The sequence below is a fragment of the Plectrocnemia conspersa genome, unplaced genomic scaffold (assembly GCF_051122295.1).
Source record: "Plectrocnemia conspersa isolate PC_06_02 unplaced genomic scaffold, ASM5112229v1 ptg000003l, whole genome shotgun sequence".
NCBI classification, from domain to species: Eukaryota; Metazoa; Arthropoda; class Insecta; order Trichoptera; family Polycentropodidae; genus Plectrocnemia; species Plectrocnemia conspersa.
In genome coordinates, this window is record NW_028277167.1 from 4,316,006 (window position 1) to 4,341,021 (window position 25,016).

At 29.6% G+C, this 25,016-nt stretch overlaps 1 protein-coding gene across 3 annotated transcripts in view; it reads right to left on the reverse strand.

Moving 5' to 3' along the window:
• Window positions 1-25,016, reverse strand: part of MICU3 (Mitochondrial calcium uptake 3) — an 87,894-nt gene that overhangs the window by 2,894 nt on the left and 59,984 nt on the right. Inside the window, exons 2-7 of one of the 3 annotated variants that reach the window (XM_088183531.1) lie at window positions 8,621-8,762; window positions 3,410-3,520; window positions 3,301-3,348; window positions 3,153-3,235; window positions 2,950-3,015; window positions 351-446 (exon numbers count right to left, since the gene is read on the reverse strand). In XM_088183531.1, the coding sequence (XP_088039657.1) occupies window positions 351-446; window positions 2,950-3,015; window positions 3,153-3,235; window positions 3,301-3,348; window positions 3,410-3,520; window positions 8,621-8,762 (546 nt within the window). Of the gene's footprint in view, window positions 1-350; window positions 453-2,949; window positions 3,016-3,152; window positions 3,236-3,300; window positions 3,349-3,409; window positions 3,521-8,620; window positions 8,763-25,016 lie in introns of all 3 variants that reach the window. The other 2 variants (XM_088183530.1, XM_088183532.1) reach the window with 2 other exon arrangements.

The following is a 25,016-nucleotide window of genomic DNA, read 5'->3' on the forward strand; positions in this document are numbered from 1 at the left end:
AGCCCATCTCTAATTAATTAATATTAGTTACTATAATTTAAAAAAAAACAATTAATATTTTTAGACGATATAAAAGCAAAACCACACTAAAGACGGACATGTTGTATATCTAATTTGTGAATTTCTAAGCTTGTTACATGTATTCATTATAACATAGGACGCAGAGTGTACATTATAAATATTTGTTTCTTATAATATAATATATGCACATTGCAATCTATGGTGGTGTATGTTGTGTATTTGTTGCGTTTAGCTAATCGTAATGAAGTACGCCACAAATAAAACCATTCCCATTGGCTCTTGAAGAGTGTATGAGTACACACACACAAAACTTCTCTTTGCAGACTTACGAAGTTCGGTGATTTTTTCTTCTCTTTCTGCGTCGACATGTCCCGCAGCATATCTTGCCCTTTTATTTTTCCTTGAATCGAGTATCCGACTAGCTTCTGTAACTGGCGAAATCAGGCGAAACAACAACATATATAACGTTATGGTTATTTGAGTTGCTCAATTATTAGTTTTATTCAGAAGACATATCTTAAACATAGAATTTTAGACGAAAACGAACCATAAGCTAAAAAAAACACATTTAAATGCACAAAAAATGTGTAGCTACAACATTGAATAGTTAGGTCAGTGGCTCCTAACCTTGTATTTCAATTAAATTTCACTCATATTAATAGGTTTTATTAGTAAAATGTGAAAAAAAAAAACTTTTCTCAGAAAAAGGATAAGAGAGACTTGTCGATGGAGTCGGGCAAACCTAAGAACTGTTTGAACCACAGCTAAGCATTTAGTTAGTCATCGCAGAGAACATAGAGAGGGCCGACGCTTGGGCTTTGCCCTTGTCGCCAAAATTAATTTGTTTTAAATTAAATAATTCCATTAATCAATTTGATTCTGCATGCTGTTTTTGGACGAATGCTTCCATGAAAGTAGTAAAAGCAAACGAGTGAAGCGCACATAGATTAAACCTGCAAAAGATTTATTGCTTATTTAAAAAGCGCTGTTTGCCGCTAAAGCCACAAAGACCTGCCTTCAAAGAAATTATTCACAGCCCAGATTTATTATTTTTATAAATTAAAAACGATTAAAGCTGTTATAAAGAAGACAAGAGGCAAGGTTGAAATTTTTAAGAAAAAAATTACTTCTTCTTGAATAATTAATATCCAAAAGTTGCAGGAAGCTATATTTAAAAATTAAAATTATTAAAGAAGTTAATATTCATTTTATTGTTGTGATAGAATTATTTGGACAGGTCCTAGTATATTATTTTATAAAAGAAAGACAACATATAGATGATTTTTTCATTGGGGTGCCTTTAAGAGAAAGAACCAAGTAAAAAATTTCATTTTTAAACATTCTATGTATAACTAAGCTAGTGTTAAGAAATTATGATATAGATTTAGTGTTATTCAACACAAAATTGGAAATTTTTGAACATTTGCTTCAATAAAGCTAGCATAAAGACAGACTATTTTTGTATCAAAATATATAATAAAAATAGTACATTAACACAATTTTAAGGATAAATTAAACCCAAAAATGCTGCCCCTTCAAATGGTGACATCATGACATCAATAAATCTGATGTAGAATATATGTATTTATTTATTTAGATTAAATTAAGACCATCGTGACCTAACAAGTTACCCCAATGCGTCATGATGGTCAAAAATATGGAAAAACCGTTCAAAAATAACGTTAAAGAAATAAGATAACTTAAGCATTTTTAGTAGCTTAAAATAGCAGATAATATATTAAAATCAATAAGTTATTTTTAATAGTAGATACTTAAATGTTTTTTTTTCTGAAATGAAAATACATAAATTAATATAGAAAACATATTAAATTTAAATTTTTGTAATTGTTATAAATATTTTAAAACACACTATTACAATAAAATCTGTCTTTAGATTTTTAAAACAGTAAAATACCTTTAACTTTTGCAAATGATAGACTTTTTATATGTAGAAAGTTATGGAATAGATTATCTTTCAAATACCGTTAATTAACATTGACATTGTTTTCTCGAATATTTCCTACGATTCCAGACACGATTATTTTAGATCTGCAGTCATAAAATATGACTCTAGAAATATTCTGGCAATAAAATGTATGTATATATTTTTATAATATTTTAATCCCACATTAAGCAAAAAATCATATTTATTTAAAAAATATTTTTGACAATTTTCAAGAAAAAAATAACTTTAACACTAGATTTACGAAACCTTAACACCAGTTTTTTCACGACTTTTTATATTTAAACAATGCAAATATATCAGCACTATTTTTTTTTTCGGAAACATTTTTGAAAATATGGTCACTATGTATCTATTTTTAATGACATCCGTCAAATTGACGGGTTTATACATGTAAATCTAGTGTTAAAAAAATAACCTTAAATCAAAACTAATCTTTTAAAGATCTGCAATTTACTAGTATTAAACGAAGAAAAAGTACGCCAAAAATGTTTGCGTTCTACGAAAAGACAAACCACAAAAATTAATTTGTTACTGAGATAAAATTAGCTCAAAAACCATTGAGTGTCTGATTGAAATTAAATAGAGTTGTAAAATCTTAAGTCTACAAGAAAAGGAAACCCAGAAAATCAATGTGTCACAGAAGCACAATTTATCCGAACAAAGAAGTACTTTACATTTGCAATAGTTACACGTGTTTTACACAGTAATGTCTATGTTGACTCACTCGGTATTAATTATTTAAAACAATAAGATTATATATTATATAAATACATCAAATTAATTTTAAAATATTAATATAAAACACGATCTATTAATTTCTATACAATTCAATGATTTTCATCATAATTAGTAACTATCATTAATTTTAATGTATAACATACAATATTTCACACATATGCAGATTATTATACAACGGATAAGAAGCGAACTTAAGCTTTTTTTTAATCATATATTCGACTCACGGCTGCAATACTGTCAGGATCCAAATCTTCACGGTGTTTTACCGATCCGCCCAATAAACGCGTAATCTATTTTCACAATATCACGCATTACGTGAACATATTAACATTGTATTGCGAGTGTATTTATATATATAAATATTACATTAAGTGTGTAAACAATCTCGGGCGTCTTAACTTAGTATTCTTAGGAAAAGTTTACTCACGACTAGAAATTCATTTTTATCCACACGCTGGTTACCGTCAGTGTCGAACATGTTGAAAGCGATACGGAATCCAGATTGGGGCTCTGCAAAGTTGCATAATGTTTTACAAACACACCACGCTAATAAAATATATTTATAAAATACTTACTCGTCAAGATAGAGAGCAGAAACAAGTATTCCGTATAAGAGATGATGCCTATGAAGAAATATTATCATTAATGTAAAATCTTGAAATGTAATTAATTAAAACTAATTACCCTTGTCTCTCAAATTTCTAAACATCTGCGGAGATCCTTGGTTTAGAGTTGGCATTACATCACGGAGCTTCTCGATTTCTTTCAGTGTCAAATTTTTCCTCTTCAATCGGGCTGAAAAGGAACATAAATTAATTTGACATTTCACTGTATTCATTGCCAAAAAGATCATCAAAACTTTGCTATTGCAGCCAAGAAGGTGACAAAAGAGTCAAGTTGGAAAATGCAAAAAATATTGTGAAAGATCTGATATGAACCCTAAAGATGACCTCACTACAAAAAATTCAACAGTCAGTATGATATAAATATTCCATCTGCTGATTGATGACTTACAAATTTGTTACTTCAAAGGAAAATTATTCTGCGTTGATTTAATTTTATGCTCAAATGCGTCATCAGTTTATTAATTATTTTATATCTAAAATAAAGTATCTGATCTTTTGAGCTCGTGAGCGACTTTTTTTGATCAACATAAAATTTTGCTTCCCCCCATTACAAGATCATAAAAAAATATTTAAGATAAAGAAAACCTATGTAATGTAAGCATTTACGATAATTATAAAAGCATATTTTCTAAAAATAAGGGCTATTTGCGGCGCAGGGCAAAAGAATGTACTCATTAAAATCGTCATATTAGTCAGAAGTAGACGATGACCACCACAGACTTTCGAAAACCATGAAAATTTATCACTACCACCAAAACTTCTATAACCGTTTGTTACCACTAAACAGTGTATTTTACTTATACAATATAATATTGTCTTACTCAACAAATAGTTTTTATTTGTGATCTTTTGTGGCCATCAGAAAGCAACCACGATGGGTTCGTTTACGGGGGTCTACCCGGGAACTTATCACTACATACATTAGAGTTTGTCACTACATATTATATTGCAACAAAAAACATCTTTTGATTAACAAATAGTTAATTTTCTTCAGGATTTTTCAGCCATTGGAGAGTTATCAGAATGATTTTCCTGATTGAGGTCAACCTGGGAGAAATACTTGTGCTTATTAAATAGGGGCGTAAATTAGAGAGACGAAGTTTGATAATTTAGCTAAATTGTCTAAGTAAGCCCTTTTCGCATTCGTCCAAGCTTCCGCGAAAGAACATACTTGTTCACTTAGACAGACTCACATTCACCCATTTTAAGAGGCACCAAAATCAGATTTCTAAGGACTCCACGATTGCTTTAATTTGGACTCAATAGCCTTCTACTGATACTGGCATTTGATTTGCATATGTTTATTGGTATACATAGTAACTAACAAAAATGTTGATAAGATATCCAAACGGCCGAACAAAAGCAGGATTAGACAGTGGCGGTTGAGACGTCTTGGAGCAGGACGAATGAGTCGGGCCCACCGTCGGGGCTCCACCCTTAGTGGAATTATAAATAAACGCTTCAATTAAAGTAAATAATAGTTACTAATCGCGGAATTAGCTATAGCTAGTTGTCTTTTCTCGTGATCAGGCCCGGCGTTAGGGTAAGGTAAGAGACAACCGCTTTGGGCCTTTAGGAGCGATTTTTAAAAAGTACATTAAAACCGAATTTTGACCAATAGAGGAGTGCAAAAAACAATCATCACTTCTTAGAAGTCAAAAATCCATGTTAAAACGACACGATTTTTTTGCTTTTGACGCAAATTTTTAACTTCTGAGAAATAATAATTGTTTTTTATGCTCTCCTATTGGTCAAAATTTGGTTTATATGTGCTTTTAACAATTTATAATATTATTAAAAAAGTTATATAAGAAGACATTTTTTATATAAGAAGACATATAGTTATATAAGATACATAGTTATATAAGAAGATATTTTTTCAACACGTCAAGAATAGTATTTAATTATATTTATTAATTTAATAAATATTATAAGCGATTTCTGAAATTTTCAATATAAAGATATTCCATTTCACTATAAATATTTCTATATAAGTATGTTTTTGGTGTTCCGTTGATATTAGTAACATTACTGCAAGCTCCGAATATTAAGCAGGGCTTAATATTTGAAATTGACAAAAAAGATAGAAATCTTTCATGAAGAGCTAAAAAAACGATTATCATATACATATAAAACACCGTTTAATCATTTTTCGCAAGTGCTACAAAAAAATTAAGATTAAGAATCATTACAAACACATTTTGATTCAGACAATATGTTTATTTGGAACAAGTGGTAACTGACCTCAAAACTTCTGAAAAATTCTGGTGTCCTAAGCATGTGCTTATTGTGCTTAAGGCTAATCGAGTCCTGTCTGCAGGTGTAAGATTTACATCACAAATTTTATAAGAACATAATCAGAGACCTATTGATAATGGATTTTAATTCACTTTTGGCTTGAGAATCTCAGATAGTCAGCAAGTTTTAAACGAATTATAAAAGTCAAATAAATTTTATGTATAGCTTTAATTTTAAGAGTCGAAAACCAAACTATACATTTTGTCACTACATAAGTTCATCCATGCTGCTTAACTGCTCAGGCTATTTATATTATTTAAATCAGAAGAGGTACGTTGAATCTTTAAGTAGTTTTCAAACGAACTTCCTTAATATAAATTCAATGAAATCGCACATCTTAACGACACCGATAGCCATCTAGCGCAGTATCTAATAAGCATTTAGCCGCAAAACAAGAGCACCGCAACTGACTTACCACGCTTCAAATATCCTCCCCGAAGCAAGGCGGAAGCCAGTTTTTACTTCTATTTATTTCTGAGTCAAGAAAGCGGCTGCGACTCGGACGCGTTCAATTATCAACCACCTGATTTATCGCAAAGGCGATAAATCTTGTGGAGACAGACTGACGTGATGGCACAAGGGCGGATCGGAAGAGAAATGCTCGACTCATTGGACGAGATTCCGCCATGGTGAGGTCACACCCTGTGTAAACTTTGGACGGGCGTTCTGTCAACGTTTCGGTGCACTGAGCAAATTGCTTTGTCAAACTATGCTGGAGTTAAAGCATGCCATAGATAGCAAACTAAAGTCTTGTGCTATTTTTCATTGCGACAGGGAGATGCATTGTCGCCGCTATTGAAGGAATAAATGCACAGCACATTTATAATTTCGTGAATAAAAAGTTTATAACAAAGTAACGGAACTATATAGAGCAGCACTTTAATAGATATTAACATAAATTGTGACCGATTTTTTTCAAAATAAAAATGCAAAACAAAAGGAAAACACATTGCTTAAGGTTATACGTCATTCGAAAGAAAATTTTTTTGCTCTACAAGATATTGTTGTAAATTTAATTTTTTGAGAGAAATTAACAAAATCAAATTAAGCCCGGAATATACATTCAATAAAAACATAATCCAGGAATATATATAAAATCGAATCACCGCTACGCTGTTATACAGTCAAACAAAACCTTTCTTAGACAATAACAAAGTCTGGTTCCTCCTGAATCATTGATATTGGCCAGACAATCGAGAACTGGAAAGGACGTTAGATGACTTCATCCAATTCTGAAGGGTATATGCAATGTATATGCATCAGAATACGACTTAACTGAAATCACTTCAGCTAAGAAAAACAGACGCCTCATTGAGATCAAGTCCAGCCAAGAAGTCACCGAATTTAACTCGTTTTTCGAAGACTAGACAGAGACGCAGTAGTACGGCAATAACATACACGACATAATTAGTGACATGATTATTGCGCAAACGAAAATTCTGAATAAAAAGGTCAAAAATATTTTACTTAGAGAATATATATAAAATCAAATCATCGTTGCGCTGTTATACAGTCAAACATTTTTTTTTATTAGCCAATAACAAAGAGTCTGGTTCCGCCCTGGATCATTGATATTGGCCAGACAATCGAGAACTGGAGAGAACGTTAAATTTCAACTAAGCCCAAAGGGTATACGCATTGAATATGTCAGAACATGGGTAAACTGAAATCACTTCAGCTTCAGAAGACTAAGAAAAACAGTCGTCTCACTGCGATCAGGTCCAGCCAAGAAGTCACCGGAATTAACTCGTTTTTCGAAGACTATACGGAGACTGCATAGAGCAGTACTACGCCAATAATATACACATCATAATTGGTGACAGGATTATTGCGCAAAAGAAAATTCTACACAGCGAAAATTCCGAATAAAGATCATTGTTTTATTCTTAGAGAATTTTTTAAAATTCTTTAAGAGAAACATAAATTACACTTATTTATCAATAACTTACATATATCATACATGTTATTAAATTTGACTTGTTTAGTCTATCAAACAGAGTTAGAACTTCGATTTACTTTCACACACTACATCAATGTTATTTGGCAGACGTGTACTACACTCGATGAAAGCACTTGAAATCCGATTAGAAACAAACACCCAAAATAAACTAATCAATAGGAATTAAGTGAAATGCATATAATGAAGAAAATAAATTTAATATTGTACAAATACTTATTTTAAAAATAAGAATCGTATTAAGAGAATATCCAGCTGTCAGCAGATTAAATGTTGCAAAACATAAGCATACATTTATGTATCATAATAATACAGTCAGACCAGCTATATGGATACAAACAAGACGAAAAAAACTTAAGAGGGAAAAATATATTCTTGTGTTACCACTCTGGAGTGGAGATAAATCTGGCTTTGGGATGAAAGAACCGATAATAATAAACATTTTAACAATACACTCCAGCATAGTGCTTTTTATATAATAAATAATACATAGACACATGTATATGTATTAAACAAATACTCTACCGACAAATGTGAAAGAATGGTTGAAAATAAAAGCCCAAAACACAGACTCAAGCAGAGTTTTAATTGGTGAATGAAAGTTGTAATTTACGCGGTGAAGCCAGAAAATAAACCACAAAGAATACACAAAAACAAAGAAGGTAATTATACAGTAAGGCTATTTTTGGGTGAAATAAGAAAGGATTTAATAATAAAGCATCTGATATACTATTAATAAACGTTGGCTAATTATATATTATTTATTTTTAAGGGTTGAGTAAATCCGTATTTATTAAAAAATAATTGATTGGGAGCTGCTCCTTAGATTCTGAATAATGTATTATCAATTATTATAAAAATATTGAAAAGGATGACCTAAATATAAGTTCCATCTTTTTTATATATTTCCTGCCTAACCTATCTGTTTTCCAAGAAAACTAGCATATTTCAGTGTTCTCGCCATCATCAAAAGATTACAAATAATGTTTAAAGCTATTTACTCATAATACTCACGTCTAGGTTCTTGTTCGACCACCGACTCTAAGAAGTCTTGGGGGGTCATGTAGAGCTGGCCATCGTATTCCACTGAAGCAAACTTGATGAATCTTCTCTCGCGTGACGTCAATTTGACGGCTCGAGCAAGCACCTCGTCCTGCTGTTGGCATGAGAAAAAACGAAGGATTAGTAAAAAAATCTGACGAAGGAATGGAGTTGTGTAACGTCTTATTTGAAAAACAAAATTGATTAGTTGATCGCTTTCAAGTCTGTCAGACGAGGAGGAGAGCTGCTCTGGGGAGCTCTGAAAGTGGACGCCGTTCAGAGGTCGCAGAAGGGCAACGACAGGGTTTGTCAACCCCTTGCATAATTCAGAGAGATTTGCATAGCGCTCTTTGGTATTTCAATGTGAATGGGATAATCAAAATTTGAAGGCAGAATTTTTGGCTTAAAATTTGCAGTTGTTCGTTAATTGAAATTGTTTTAAAGCGAATAGTTAATAAGTTTTTACTTAATTTATATAAGCTTAAAGCTAATTGTAAATTTTGATAAAAAAAAACATACATAGCAATGATGACAAATAATAAAAGTATATAATATTATAATTTAGACATGAAGATGTTTCTTAATTCCATTCAAGAAATTCGCTATATTTTAATTCCTGCAGATTATCCAACGAATATTATTAAATAAATATTCCCACAATACTCATTTTCTTATACTTATCAACCCTTAAATTATCACTATTTATAGTATTAATTAATATTTATTTATTATTAAAAAATTCTGGTTACTTATTAATTTATATAAAAATACAAAAACAATAATTTTTAATATTTATCTAACACTAACCCTTAATATTTTTTTTTATTAAAATGCACACTGTCTACTTGTAAAATATGCAATTCTTATAATGTATGTTTATACCTTTTTTTCTCCTTTCTCCCAGCAACTAGGTACTTGGGGAAGTAAAAATAAAAATAACACGTAGGAAATCTCCCACTGGAGGTTTAAAAGCGAATTAAACTATAAAATACATTAAATCTTTCGTTGCATTACCTGATTTATATTTAAAATTACATGCTATATTTATATGTTTATTGCACATATTATTATTAAATTCTATTGATAATTTATCTTAAATGGTTAATTTTTTAAAGTTTAGATCTAGTTGCAAATTGTTTTAAAATGTAAAAAATAATTAAATCTCATCGTGTTTTTGATTGAGATTGAGCACTAATGTCAGGTGTCATTTTTGTTAAAATGTTTAATGTATATTTTTAATGAAAAAATCTAAATGGCTTCTTCAGCTGTCGTTTTTGATAGACGTTATATCTATAATGAACGATTCATAAGACGTTTTCATTGAAATTATTAAAAAGCAACATAAAAAAATATTTAAAGATTTTATTAATTTATTTAAAAATATATGGTGGCGGATTGGCAATAAGACACGGCGATGCGCTGATTGGCGAGGCGTCGATCGGCGGAAGACAACTGTATCAACACTGTTAATATCATTTTAAAAATATATAATTAACTATATTTTTTATTTTTAATATTTTATTAGTGAGTAAATAATAATATTTTATTTTAAATTGTATATCTGGTAGCACCATTCTAAACAAACCAGTTGGTGTATTGTATATTTTAACCATTAATAAGCAATACGTCTGGATAAGTGAGTGGTTAAAATTCCAAGGGGAAGCGAGGTACAGGAAAGTAAATTGGCATTTGTGGTCGTTGACCTATCGGGCACGCGCTCTCGCGCTAGAGCACGAGCGCGACGCGCTACTGCGAAAATAGAACGCGACTACGGAAACGCGGATTCCTTGGCTTATTTTTAAACAGCGCTTCGCAAACTTTGAGTAAACAATGAACGATTGCGCGTTCCTGACGTAGACGCACGCCCCCAGAGCGACGCGCGAATATTCTGCGTCAAGCGTACAAATAGTATATAAAAAGACGACTTACATCTTCCACATTTGTACGGAATTGTGCTTTAGATTTTCAAGGTTTCTGAAAAGTTGCAAATAAAATTAAATCTTGGTTCATAATTTAAACCAGAGCTTTTAAAGTTATGTTAGACTTATTTTTGGAAACATTTTTTCGCGGCTCAAGTTGGTTTAGACTTGTAGTCTAGATTTTTTAAATCATTTTAATGCTAGGTTAATATTTAGAACAGTTTTTCAAACTATGATGTGCTAGTATAAAAGGCACTAACCGTACTCATTTTGCATCAACAGTAAAATATATTTTTTTGTACGAAAAAATAAACTGCTGCAGAAATTTATCACAGACTGTTGATTTTATGACAGTCATTATTTTTTCTCATTCAAACAATTTACGAAAAAAATAGTTTCGATTGAACTATTTTAAGTATCAAAGTTACCAAAAGTTGAGGTTATTAGAATACGCGCGTGTTGGGTGCCAAAAAATAGAGCAGGCGCAAGATAGCTGGTTTATAACTATTTTATAGTTCCAAAGAGAATAAAAGTAAATACAGCTAATAAAAAAATACAAAAGTAAAAAATATATTAAATAATTATTTTAAATTAAAAAGCTTAAGATTATATATAATTATAATATTTACCCTACTAGAATAAATAAACTGTTCTAAATTACCATACAGCATTATGCATTTAAGCATTTAGGGTTTATATTTAAATTTAAGCCTAGTCGTGTTGTAGTCACCGAGTATGTAAAAAGACATTTCGCGCGTAATATTTTTATAGTATTTTACGGTATGATTATGGCAATGTTTTTATACTTTATGATATTAAAAATATACTACGAAACTTTTACGGTTAGTATTAGATGAGTTATAAGCAACAAAAAAATCTAGTTTACCCACACCGAGCAAGCGCATGTTAATTTACTCCACCCCGAGCAAGCAGTATGCATTTAACAAATATTAGATGTGTTCTAAATCTATACCTACTCGTTTCTATTTATTATTAATATGTTATTTATAAAAAATATTAACAATAATGAATAAAAATCATTATCATGTTTGTTTTATATTTAGTACCAAACATAATTTTTTAAATACATAATAGTTATGAAGTGATTTTTGAAATTCAAACGTTATGTAAATGTTGTGCTGTAACAGCTTTTAAAGAGCATAATGGAATCGTCCATTTCGTGCAAATCGTTCGATTTAAAACTTTCCACGAATCTGATAAATCTGGAATTAATAAAGCATTATCGTTCAATCGTAAAATTCGGCTAGAGCTGTGGCGCTCATATCAGATTTAATTTACTTTTAATAAACCTAAATATGGATTTTCACGTCCATACTAAAATCATAACTGAACGTTGCTTTTAATAGAAAATTTAATGGATTTTTTAATCTTGCCTACGATAAGAAAAATGGATACCTCCAGATTTAAAAATCGTCACGAAATAGTATATTGATTTGTTTTGCTTGAATCAAAAATAAATTTACACTTAAAAGCCTTGGTGTAAAAGGTTAACACGATCAAGGTTTTACTATAATTATTGTTAGGTTTAATTAGAATATGTATTCACAAACATGTTTTTATAAGAAAACATGTTTATTTTTATTTTACCATAGCGTATTTGGTATTTTCCAAGATAACATATAATGCAAAAATAATTCACAATAGTAGTAAAAAATATGTTGTTAAATACAAATATTACGTCACATTTATATAATATTATAGAACAAGTAAGATAAAAAACCATACATTTTTATATGTTTTAATTCAAAATAATATAATTTACCTTAAAGTTTTCTATATTAATTATTCTATTGCAACTTTTTTTAACAATATAATTACATTAAAAAAATAATAACTATTAAAAATATTGTTATATTAGCGTAAGAATAATATTTTTGTATTTTATAAAATCAGATATTCAAAATCCTAGTACACAACCCATAGATTTAATTCTGCCAATTCGTTAAATTCTTATGAGGTGATGATGATATTGTACTCAATTAAGAGCTCAATGGGCCATAAATTTTAAAACACTCAAGTTCATTAACGAACCACCTCCTCCTAGATGCAAAACAATTGGCACAGTCAATGAAATCGGCCGTTAAATGCAAATTGACCGCTTGTTAAATAATTTAATTAAATAAATAGATATTTTAGAGCAACTGGTATTAGATGATTACCTTTCAATATTAAACACATGTTGAATATATTAAGTAATAATTGAATCAGATGCAAAAACAGGATCAAGGACCTCACGTATGCATCCATTTGACAGCGAGGTCAGTGACATATACACCCTATTTTTTATTCGAATGAAAACATCCGCAATGTGCTCAAGTTTATTAGTTAATAGATATTCTTATTCGTATTAATAGTTGAGAGCGTTTTGCGGTTATTTTTTTTATAAATTCTTAGTTGGATTGTAATCAATTATATCAATTTTTATTCTAAGAAGCATATCGAACTACAGACGTCTTCAATAAAAATATGTTCAAGTACTTTTATAGTCATTTAAATTAAGCCGGAAATGGTTAAAATATTTTTAAGTTTATATGTAGAAGTAGATCGATAACTAATTTTTTTTTTTTTATGTAGTTTTATTGGTTTATGAATCAATAAATAGCACAAGTGTTTTTTTTTTTAATTGAATATTAAATTAAAATAGCGTGATTAAAGTAAGCTTTCGTGGGCAGTGTATTATAGTATGAATGGAATTTGTATCATATATCATGATTGACAGTTTTGGGTTATGTGTTTGATCTGAAAATATTTTTATACCTCTTAATCAAAAACTGAAATAAATTGTTTCGGACACGATATACGATATCATATATATATGGTTAAAGCACAATATGTACATATATTAAATAAAAGAGTAGCATAAATAGTCAATATTACTGATATGTATATCTGATTTGATGCATATAGAAGATATTCCATTCTATTTTGACTTGAAAAGTTGTTAAATAATATATAAATAAATAAACTGCGTTATACATTTACCGGTAAACCGGTAAGGTGGAAATGATTTATTGATTTACCATGCAATGGAAAGGGACGGTAATTTTCAATCACGATTGTATAATATTCATAAAAATTTATCTTATATATAGAGCTAAATATATTTAGCTTTAGTAATAATAATTGATTTTTATGGTGCCAAGCAAAATTTCAACGGCAATGAAATTTAAGCATCCAATTTGTGAAAACTTTCACAATATAGTTCGTCGCGACCTAGACCGTGACCTAACCTCGTATACAAAATTCCCATCGATCTAACCGTAGTTTTGCTGATCGACTCGACCAATTGCTTCGTTCTATTAATAAATTAGCAGCTTTCACGTGTACGTTGTGCATGATTGTCATCACGTAGGTACCATTTACTCCTCTCGTTGGGTGTCTGTCCAATTGGTGTAAATAAATCGGCAACTCGTGTAACGCGCTCACGTGATGAGCTCGCAAAAACGGTAGTTGAGAAGAGCTTTTTCACGTGATGCCATGTATGAACGTAAAAGCTCAGCGAAGGCGGTGCGTGGTACGGGTTTGAAGTGTGTATTAACTTTATATGATTCATATGAATTTGTGTTTAATACAAAACAAACGTACTATAAATTCAAAAAAATAATGCACAAAATATGCAATATGCTGCGGGAGCTGGGCGCGTTGTACGACCTTGAATATTGACTTATTTTGTAGATCCCTACTAGAATTATTAATGATTAGTCATAAAAAAAACTATTTAAAATGTAGAGGGCAATGGTATGGTATGTATAAATGTTATATTGGATCAATAACATTAAAACTAATGCAGCAAGGGATATTCACGTATTTGCGAATAATTTACAACTTGTTTTTAAAAAAATAATTGATGAAGTATATATTTATAATTTTATTTTTTGATGGTTCTTAAAATATGTTCTAAATATACATGTCTCTAAAAAAATATTTAGTAATATTAAAAAAAAAAATTGAAAATTGATTTTTTCAAGTAATTTATTTTTTGATGGTTATAAAACAAAGTCAAAAAATGTTTTTTTTTTTTTACAAAAACGGTTATATTATAACTTTTAGCAAGTTAAATTTAAAAGAAAAAAATGTTAAAAGGCTATCTTCATAATTTATTTAAAATAAAAATATTATATTTGTATGATTTTCTAAAAATATTTCTTTGAAAAATGACTTAATAAGAAAATAAAAAAAAAAAATTTAAGAAAAAATTGATATAGTGTATTTTACAAAAATATTTATTGAACTACATTGATGGTTCTGAAACGATGTATGGAGTATTGCTATAGTACTCCGCGATATAGATTTAAATATATATTTTAAAAAATTAAGAAATCTCAATTAAAGTAAATTGTGAAAATAGACTCTAACAAATTTTTTTAAAAGTTAGTACTATATTTGTTAGCAGAAATATGGGGAATGTCGTGAGAAACATCTAAAAAATAATTGCTTATATTAAAATTTTTTTTTTTTATCAAAATTCGTATAAAAATATGACCATTTTTGCGCCGGATATTCATAAAATTAAGAACGATCGAAAAATAGTAAAATTAATAAAATATGAAAACACACCTAATTGTAGTTTTATAATAATTTATATATGTAGAAAGTAAAAACTTTATATGTTTATTAAAAATAAAAACAGAATGACACATATATGTGTTTCCCGGCGCTAACGTGTTAATTGTACTTTTTTTTAGTTATTGTATACACTGCACTACTCTCAAGTACTTGACTATATTTTCTACAAAAATGAATTAGAATACATAGTTATGTTCTTGAAAAAAAAAAGTTTTTTTGTTATTTGACTCTGAAATTAATATTAGTGTGGGTTAAAATGTTTTTATGTTTTATAAATCTATGGTAAAATAAGATAAGAAAAAAAATATTTACAGAAAATATAATTTTACAAAAAAATATGAGGTTGTGTTGAGGTGACAGGCGTAAGCCGAACGCGTTACAACGGGTATGACAAACTTTGTTGAAGGCCAAGAGATTTTGTCACCATTTTGGTGAAAGATAGTAACAGTGGAACGGGTGGGACGATGTAGCATTTTCATAAAAAAATATCGTTACAACTTTCTTCACAAATTATATGTTATTTAATTCTATGTATTTGGTAAAATAAATTTTGTGATAAGATTACACAAGAAAGAAACTACAAATTGAAAGAAGTACACAAGAAAAATACACGTCATAAAATAACACGGAAAGAAATTATACTTGGAAAGAATTAATCAAGAAAAAATATACACATGTGATAAATTTTCCAGTAACACATTTAACCCTTTCGGTGTATATAAAAAAATGCAAAAGTTGAACGAAAAATGTGCATTTATTTCCCATAAATATATTATATTGGTAATTTTAATTTTAAAAAGTGAATCATAAAATATCAAGCAATAAAAAAGTGTAATTTACATTTGTTATGGTACACTTGTGTATTTTATTTGATATATAAATTTAATTTGTTTTATATAGCCGTTGCAAAAATAAACACTTTATTAAAAATTAATTTTACTTCTATTTCAATTTTTGTTATCTCAATGTAAATTACTAATATGATTGTAATATATTAAAAAAATATATTTTGTTGAAAAAATAATCATTAATAAAATATATTTATTAACAAAAGTTTCAGATTTTTGCTACTGCTTTTGATATTTTACATATACTATGCTTATAGAAAGGATTTAACATGATACTAAAAAATGTGAAATTAATGCAGTGAGTTTATTTTATATGTAATTTTTTCTTGTATCATTCTTTTAACGTACAATTTTAAAATTATAATATTAAAAATATTAAACATACTACATACTTTTTAATCGTGCAATTCTTTTCACGTGTAATTTCTTCCTTGTGTATTTTTTTTCTGTGTAATTTTATCCTGGCACCTTATGTACATATATATTTATATATCGATGGTTTATAGTGTAAATTTGCTAACTCTACTTTTGGGTGAAAAATACTTAACATTGCCATTTTGTACCTTTAATCAAAATGCTCATAAAATCTTCAAAATCTTCAATTAAACACTAAAATTTCATATCAAGTAAATTGAGTTATAAAATATGAGTTTTATTTTTATTTTAAACTTTAACCCATCGATATTTAATATATTTTTTCTACCGATTTTTGACAATTACACTGTAGTTTATTGCAATACTATATAAAAATTGTGTTTTGTTGACTGGTTGTTAAGGCGTTAAAACTATTTATTTTATAAATTCTTTTGTTTTAACAAAAAAATCAGTTCAAAATCTAAAAACACATATTTATGGAGAAAATAAAAACTATATTTTAACATATTGTCGAAATCGCATAAAACCGTTGCGTCAAAATAGTTTTGCAATACCTGTTAAATGAGTCATATGAATTTATTATTGCTTACAACATAAAACAATAGAGCAGTTATGCATTTCTGCGTCGAGATACATTAATGGTATTAATAATGCTGAAGCAGAGGAATTTGTACTAAAATCGTTGGACTTTACTTTAACAAACAAAAAGGCTCAGCCACGGATATTACCGCCAAGCAGTTATTGTGCACCTCCGAGTTGCACATTCTAATCCAACTACTGTTGCGAGATCTGCGCTATTGTAGACGAATCCCGCCTTATTTAAACGCACGAAAGTCTGATTAAAATCGAAGATGTAGTGTTTTTACTTTGACTGTTTGATATGGTCCAGCAAAGCAATCACTGCGAACTCCAAGAATCCGATTCGATTTTTGATATGCCTTTAAGACTTCTATTGAAATTTTAAAGATATACGCGTACATAAAACAGTACAAATTTATTTTTTAAGTCTTCCATTGTGACCTGACAGGCGTTAGCCTAATACGTTACAACAGGGCAAATCTGTACCAACTGGGTAAGTCAATCAGACATAATGAGTACACTCAAGTAAGTTTTAATCATCAGACTGAAAGTCTGATTATCGGTGACATCTATATTATTATGTGTAACACAATAAATGTCACTAAAGTTTTTAATAATAGAGCAATTTTATAAATAAAAATTCAAGTTCCGCTGCCGGGGCTCGAACCCGCAACCTCAGAGTTATTCCATCCTTAAATTTTTTGACTTGATGATTCCACGTATTTCAGCCGTTTTTTAGTCTGGAATCAATGAAAATATTGATAGTTCGGTACTGATAAAATACCACAAGAACATGTGAGCAACTATTTTTGTCGACTAACATCCCATAGAGCTCTTTTGTGTCAGCTTGAAGTGTTGGGTGGACCATTACAAATAAAATGCGATGCGCAGTTTCCTTAATTGCGTGCCCTGATTTAAGCGCAGGGGCGCGACAGAAACAAAAAGACGCCCATGGGCCATTAATGAGCAGGTCAACGGGAAAAATGTCAAACCGGCAGGTCGCAAATTTGTAACTGTAACGCCCTTAGTGACCGGTAATAGGCCATCAAAGCATTCCGAAAATGGTTTAGGGTAATTTCGCGAACGTTCTATAATTTGCGAGGCGCCAGAACTTTGGCGAAAATAGATCATGACAGACGATGGAGATGTTTGTATTAAGGGTATTGGAAATAAAAATACTATTTATATCTTCTCATGGGATAACAATATAATCTACACACGTGTGTGAAATATATGATACAATAATAAAACACCGTTTAACGATAGTTTTGCAACAAAAATAACTTTATTTTTAGAAGCAAAGAGCATAGTGCAAAAAAATATTAGAAATATCAAGAATGTATTTATTTTTATGCCCAATAAATAAAGGGTACAGAGTAAATTAAAATAATTTTAATTTGCTACTATTAATGGTAATTCAAAAAAACAGTATAAGCATCGCTGGTATAAGTGTATTACCTCAGAAGCTTTTTGCTCAATTTGATACAGTCGAATGAATATTTTTTATAACACCTTCTCGGAATTTCACCCCTCGTTGCGGCCCTGTCTCCAAAATGACATTCTTGTGCACTGCCGCGCAAGGTGGCGCCATAATTCACCGTCGGTGGGCAATAAACGGTGAAATACGATAATGCGACCGATCTATAATGTCATTTATTGCAGCCTCTCTCGGTCAGATCGCTCAGTTGATATACCTGCACGCGTACAACCCTTCATTGTTTATCTGAACTATAAAACAAAAATAACAACAATAAATTCAGGGACCCAATCGAGCATTTATTGTTGAATCGTGATGGATCGCGAGTATATTTTTTTAAAGTATGGGCGAAGTCGTCGTTTAACGACCGAGGTGTGATCGTGTTATTATTTTTAACATATTTTGTTTATGTCTAATAATGCCTGACCCACTTGTCTTCCTTCTTAATTGACAATTTCGACAAATTTATGATCTTGCCCCATTAACACTAAGCTTATGTAGCGGGTTAGAGTTGAACGAACTGTAAGCTATTGTTGCAAAATAGTATTTGTGGTCTTTATTATGGTTCAGGGAAAGCGCTGTATTTTCGCGCTTAGTAACCGTCATTGAAAATTTACTATGTGTGATTTATTGCAATCCTCACGTTCTTGAACACGTGCGAATGACTAAGCAAGTTAAAAATATTTTATTACATATTTGTTAATACCATGAAGCATATATGTACATATCTAAAATACATACATAAAACAGTGGCTATGGTTGGGGCAAATCTCAAAATTCTTGTATTTTTTTGACATTTACTTTTGCAAAATGCCATAAAATGATACTTCAGAATATGAACACCACATGTGTGACTATCCTAAAATTTATCGACATCGATTATAAATTAAATTTATATAAACCTATTAAGGATAATATATAAGAATATTCAAAAAAAATATTTTTTTAAAAATCTCAAACCACTAATTACTTTTTAATTATTTAATTTTGTATTTAAAGAATTATAATAGTGACATATGCTCCAAGAATTATTAATCTAATAATATATGAATCCCTTTTGGTGCCCTAAAATATTCAAAGATGTCAGTTAAAGATCGAATTTCATAAAAGTGATCGAGTACGATCGAGTCACCAAAAAGCGTGTTAATCGGACTCTGGCGCTTTAAGTGTTAACAAAACGCGAAATCAAATATTATTTTTTGTTTATATTAACAATGCTAATAATCTGTAAGCAATACCAGTGCAATATTGCATAGTTGACGTTATTAACTATTATTCATATTAGAAATTAAAATAGATTCGAAAAATGCTGATTTTTATTTTTATGAGCCCACTCAAGTAAAACAGTAATAAAAATTCTGGTGAATTACCTGTGATCATTGCGACATTTTTTTGTAGCATATTTATAGCAAAATCTTGCTTAAAGTTTTATTTATTTAATACTTCCATAGAACAAATTGATTAATATATTTGATAATAAAGATTTCTTCGTGTTATGTTACACATCATATTTGAGATGATACTTTTAACCCCTTGAGCGGTATCGCCGTACATGTACGGCGGTCGATCTTTCACTGTTTTGAGGTATATAGTTATATATTTACATATATAACTGAACAAATAAAAAATATTATATGTATATAATATTTTTTTAAATTTATTTTGATGTAAATGATTTTTATATAAAATAATATTAATAAATCAATGAGTACGTAAATGAAAATAGCGAAAAATATGTTATATTTATTATATAAAAAAAATATTAAGAGCCTCTGAATTGATATTAAATAACTCCAAAAAAGCCGACAAATATATAAAATATATGTAAAATAAATTAACAATATTTAATATTAGAAGTGTTAAAATATTTTTTTAAAACACACTAATACATAAAAAAAGTGAAAAAAAAACAAACCAATTACACGTCGAGAAACACTGATTTTTTATATTTGAAATATAAATAATAATAAATAACTAACAAAAAAATAATTATGGAAAAATAAGTAAAATAACTCACTCCCACGTGTTTACAAACAAATGTGTTTAAATTAACTCACTACTCAAAGAGTTAAAACGGTTTGAAAGGAACTGAAAACAAAATAATCGATGCCAAATACAGAGGAATACGTTGTATGTCTTCGCCACAGGTACGGAACTTTCGAAATATTTTTATTCCGTAGAACTACAGCGTTGACATTATCGATTATAGAGCCGCCGCTCTACAAAAGCCAGTCTAACTAGGTATTTAACCTTTTCCTGGCACAAGCCCGAGCTAATTCGAAATCAGCAAATTTTTCGAAAAAAATATCGTAGCATTTTTGTGTTAAAAATTAAATTTGTACAAATATTTTTAAATGTTTTGCAACGTCTGCATATTTTTATACCGCTGCATAGAAAAGGGTGGATCCGTGCAAGAAGTTTTGGAGTCATTTTTAAAAAAAAGTACTGTGATCGGGTGGTGGTTATTGGATAATATCAAATATTGAGAAGTAAAGAGGAGAAAAAGTGTGAGTGTGGAACGCATGTAACGCACGCCTTTATCTCTCACTGACTCTAGTCACTTAACACGCGAGCGAGCGAAAGGGAATGTATCTCACCGTACGCGCCTGCAAAATACACGCATATTTTTAATTATTAAAATTTAATATAAATAATTAGATTTAATAATTATTAATATCCGAATCACTACTGTCTGTCAAATCTTTTTCGTTTTGTGGAACATTAACTAAGAACCTAAGAATTTGCGAAAATGTGACATTGTATTGTCATTGAATAGATTCATGGCTCACATTGTTACAGCCTTATTCGGGTAGTGTTTTTCACATTTTACAGATATCCTAAATTATATTTAAGGCGAGAGGTTTATCAGGTTTTTTCCCTCCTCCTCCTTGTGCTGTTGCTCGCGATTCAGTTATATTAGTTCTGTGGTGGTCAGCTTCTGGACATTTTTTTCCCAAAGGACACAATTATTTCATCATAGTTTTTGCAAAACACAATCGAGGGTTCTTATTAATCACATCCTTGATCTTGAGGCAGCTCATGATGTGAAAATATTTTTTTCAAAAGTCACTGTGGGTAAGATTTGTTCCTTCGGTCACTTTGAAGCATCGTTGAAACAGTGTTTTTGAGGTTCGAAATGACCTGCTGATTTATGGACTGGAGTAATGAAGTGGTATTGGGATGAAGACACTTCCTCCAGTAAGTTTGGAGGATTAGCAGCAGCATTATTCATAAGACTTTTGAGTGGCAAATTTTTCACTGCAAGAAGAATCATTGGCTAATACCAAAAGCCATTATGTCAAAAATGTTTTAAATAATCAAGTAGCTTTAGTTTTATGCATCTATTTTATTCTAACGTATATATTATTACACAAATAGAAGTATATTTAGGGTAAGACAAATGTAGCACGATTGACACTGTTGCCCTCGTAAAGCATATTTGTCACCGATTTTTTTGTTAAAAAGATTTACGATTATGCTTACCTGGAATGTAGTAGAATAAAAAAAATCAATTCATAGGTGAGACTTTTTTAGATTTTGTGTTGAAGTGATAAAATATACAAATCAGTCTAATTTCAATTAAACTATATGCTTAATTGTTATTATATTAAAATTACTAATATGAGAAACAATTAAAACACTGATATCAAATCTGTTAGATGTTTGTAAGTATTTTTTTTCTAATCTATGACATAATAGAATAGACAAAATAAATTTTAATGTTCGATAAAAATAAATGGTTTTACTTCTTGTTTATCATGAAAAGTGTTTATATAAAGATTTACGTCCAAAATTTAATGTTTGCAAATAATATTTATTTTAAAATACGATAAAGCCAAGCAGCTATATTATTTCAGTGCACAAGCACAGCAAACAGCGGTATAATTTAAACAACATCTCTAATAAAATATCAAACGTATTTGGCTTCAGATAAAATTAGAACTTGATTATCGAAAAATCCATTTAACATAAAATATTTATTTCCATTCCTTCCATTGAGCATTCGTTTGCCGCAAAATAAATACACACAACAAAATTGCAACATAGTCTACAGTAGCTTGCAAAAACAAGCGATGAATATTATATCCCGTCAAAAGGAGCAAAAAGCTCGCACCAAAGCTCTACATACATTGTAACTAATGCCTCGTAAAAATATTTTGAAAACACCCCGTGAATGATTTACGCCCTGGGTAGATATACAGAAAAGTCGTTACGATGCATCACGGCGCAGCATGATACTGCAATAACGTTATGCAACTGCTACTATGTTATTATAACTGTTTTTGAAACGAGACAGTAAATAAAAAATAAAATCAGATAAACAAGAAAAATGTGGGATTTCACACTATTTTTTAATATTAGGGGATGATATAAATTGTAATCGCGACGCGTAATTAACGACGCGTTTACGAGATTTATGTTAGTGTAATAAGAAAAGAATAACATCACCAGAATCGCAGGTATTTTAAACGTGGATTAATTCAGGATCAAAACAATGAAAGACGATACCTTCTGAAACAAAATAAAAACATGTTCTATTAGATTCGATATCAAATATAATTTTAAAATATATTAATGTTCCATAATTTACACCAGGTATTAAATTGTTAGTTTAGATATAGTACATTATTTATAACAGCAAGTTGATAATATTTATTAATATTGTATAATTATTTCAAATCTGCTATTGTATATGATAAAATCAACTATAGATAATACTACAAAAACATACAGATAATAGTCATAATAACAATATGTCCAAAAATACTTTTTTTAGTACTATTTTTAAATCAAAATTTATATATCTATTATGAATATAAAATTAAAAATATTTTTTTTTTAATTTAATTTAAAGCAAAATAATCTGTGCCAATTTTTTTATCATAAAATCAAATACACGTTAAAACAATAACAGATTTATAATCAGTATAATATTTTACATAAAACCAGTAATCTTTGATTAAAAACAATAATCAGGAAAATACACCTACACCATCGCATTTATTCATAAAACCAACAGTTATTATATATTAATTGAATAAGGTATTATTTCACACATGCCATAATTTATTTGGTTTTCATTTTTGATTGGTATTTGTTACTCGTTACAGCGTTAAACAGTCGAAATTTGCATGTATCAACAAAAACGCCTAAATAAAAAAATATCCGCCCACAAAAAGATGCCCGCGGGCGTCCCGAATTTAATAGGATCATAATAATACATCGTGTAATTGGATGTAACAAAACCAACAGCGACCTTTTTTCGCATCAAACAAAAACAAAACGGACGTTAGATTGCGTCGTCTGTACAGGGCCGCATTTTTTATACGGTGTGAATTTGCATCGAGCTTAATTATAGCTGACGGTGCGTAAAATGTGGCGATAATGGGTGCGCTTGCGTGTGCCAATTTCTTAATTAGAAAAAATGTTTTAGAACATCTGATAAGCAAAAAGCAACAAACGCGTTTACTTTGTTTTAATTATATAAAAAAATAGCCAACACACATTGTAAAAATAAAACGTTACGGTTACATTAGCACATTAATTTGTGTCCAAGTAAAATTATTTTATTTTAGATACCTGCTATTTTACACACTATATATATATATATATATATATTAGGAACAAACAATTAAATTACATAAAATACATAAAACTTAAATTAGTGACAACATGATTATATATCTTCTCAACCTCATATCTTTATTTTTGTTTAATATACAAAAGAGTAAGAAATTAAATTTTCGCGTCTTTTTTAAAAAAATCGTAATCAAATAAATATATACCTGTTTTTTTATTAGATAAATAAAATTGTATTAAGGTCACCGTTGTTACTGATATTTTCGACATAAATTAATATACATTAATTTATTATTGATGTTTTGGGTTTAAAACGCGGCGCGATGATGTCACTCTTAACACTAAATTATTTATTTAAATACATGCGAATGACATATCAGCTTCACATCAATGCAAAAATAAAACAGTATAGAAAAAAATACAGATTAATTAGATTAAATTAATATAAAAATGGACTAGACTAAAGTGCGTTCACCACTGCGAATATCTATATGTGAACAAATCAATACTATTCCACAGATCGTTAAAATATGGTAAAAAGTCGGATAGGTATGCGGTACTTATACTCTGCTAATACTTAAGAACGCAAGCGCTGGTAATTAGGCGACACACAAAAATGTAGTTCTTCCAGAATCTCTGAATTGTATATATTTCCTACTAGCGGCTTGAAGAAGTGCTTTTCCAAGTATACCTGTCGACGCGACTCGAGGGAATCATATTCTAGCATAATAACTCTGAGGTTGCAGGTTCGAGCCGCAGCAGCGGCACTCGAATTTTATTTATAAAAAATGCGCTATTATAAAAAAACCAGCCCTAGCTGCAGTGACTATTGGTTAAAATTACATTGCACATAATAATTTATAATTATTAATATAGATGTCACCGATTTTCACTTTCAGTCCGGTGGTTAATATTTCCATGTAGTCATTATATCTGTTTAACTTACTCAGTTATTACAGATTTACCCAGTTGTAACGTATTGGGCTTACGCTTGTTTGGTAACA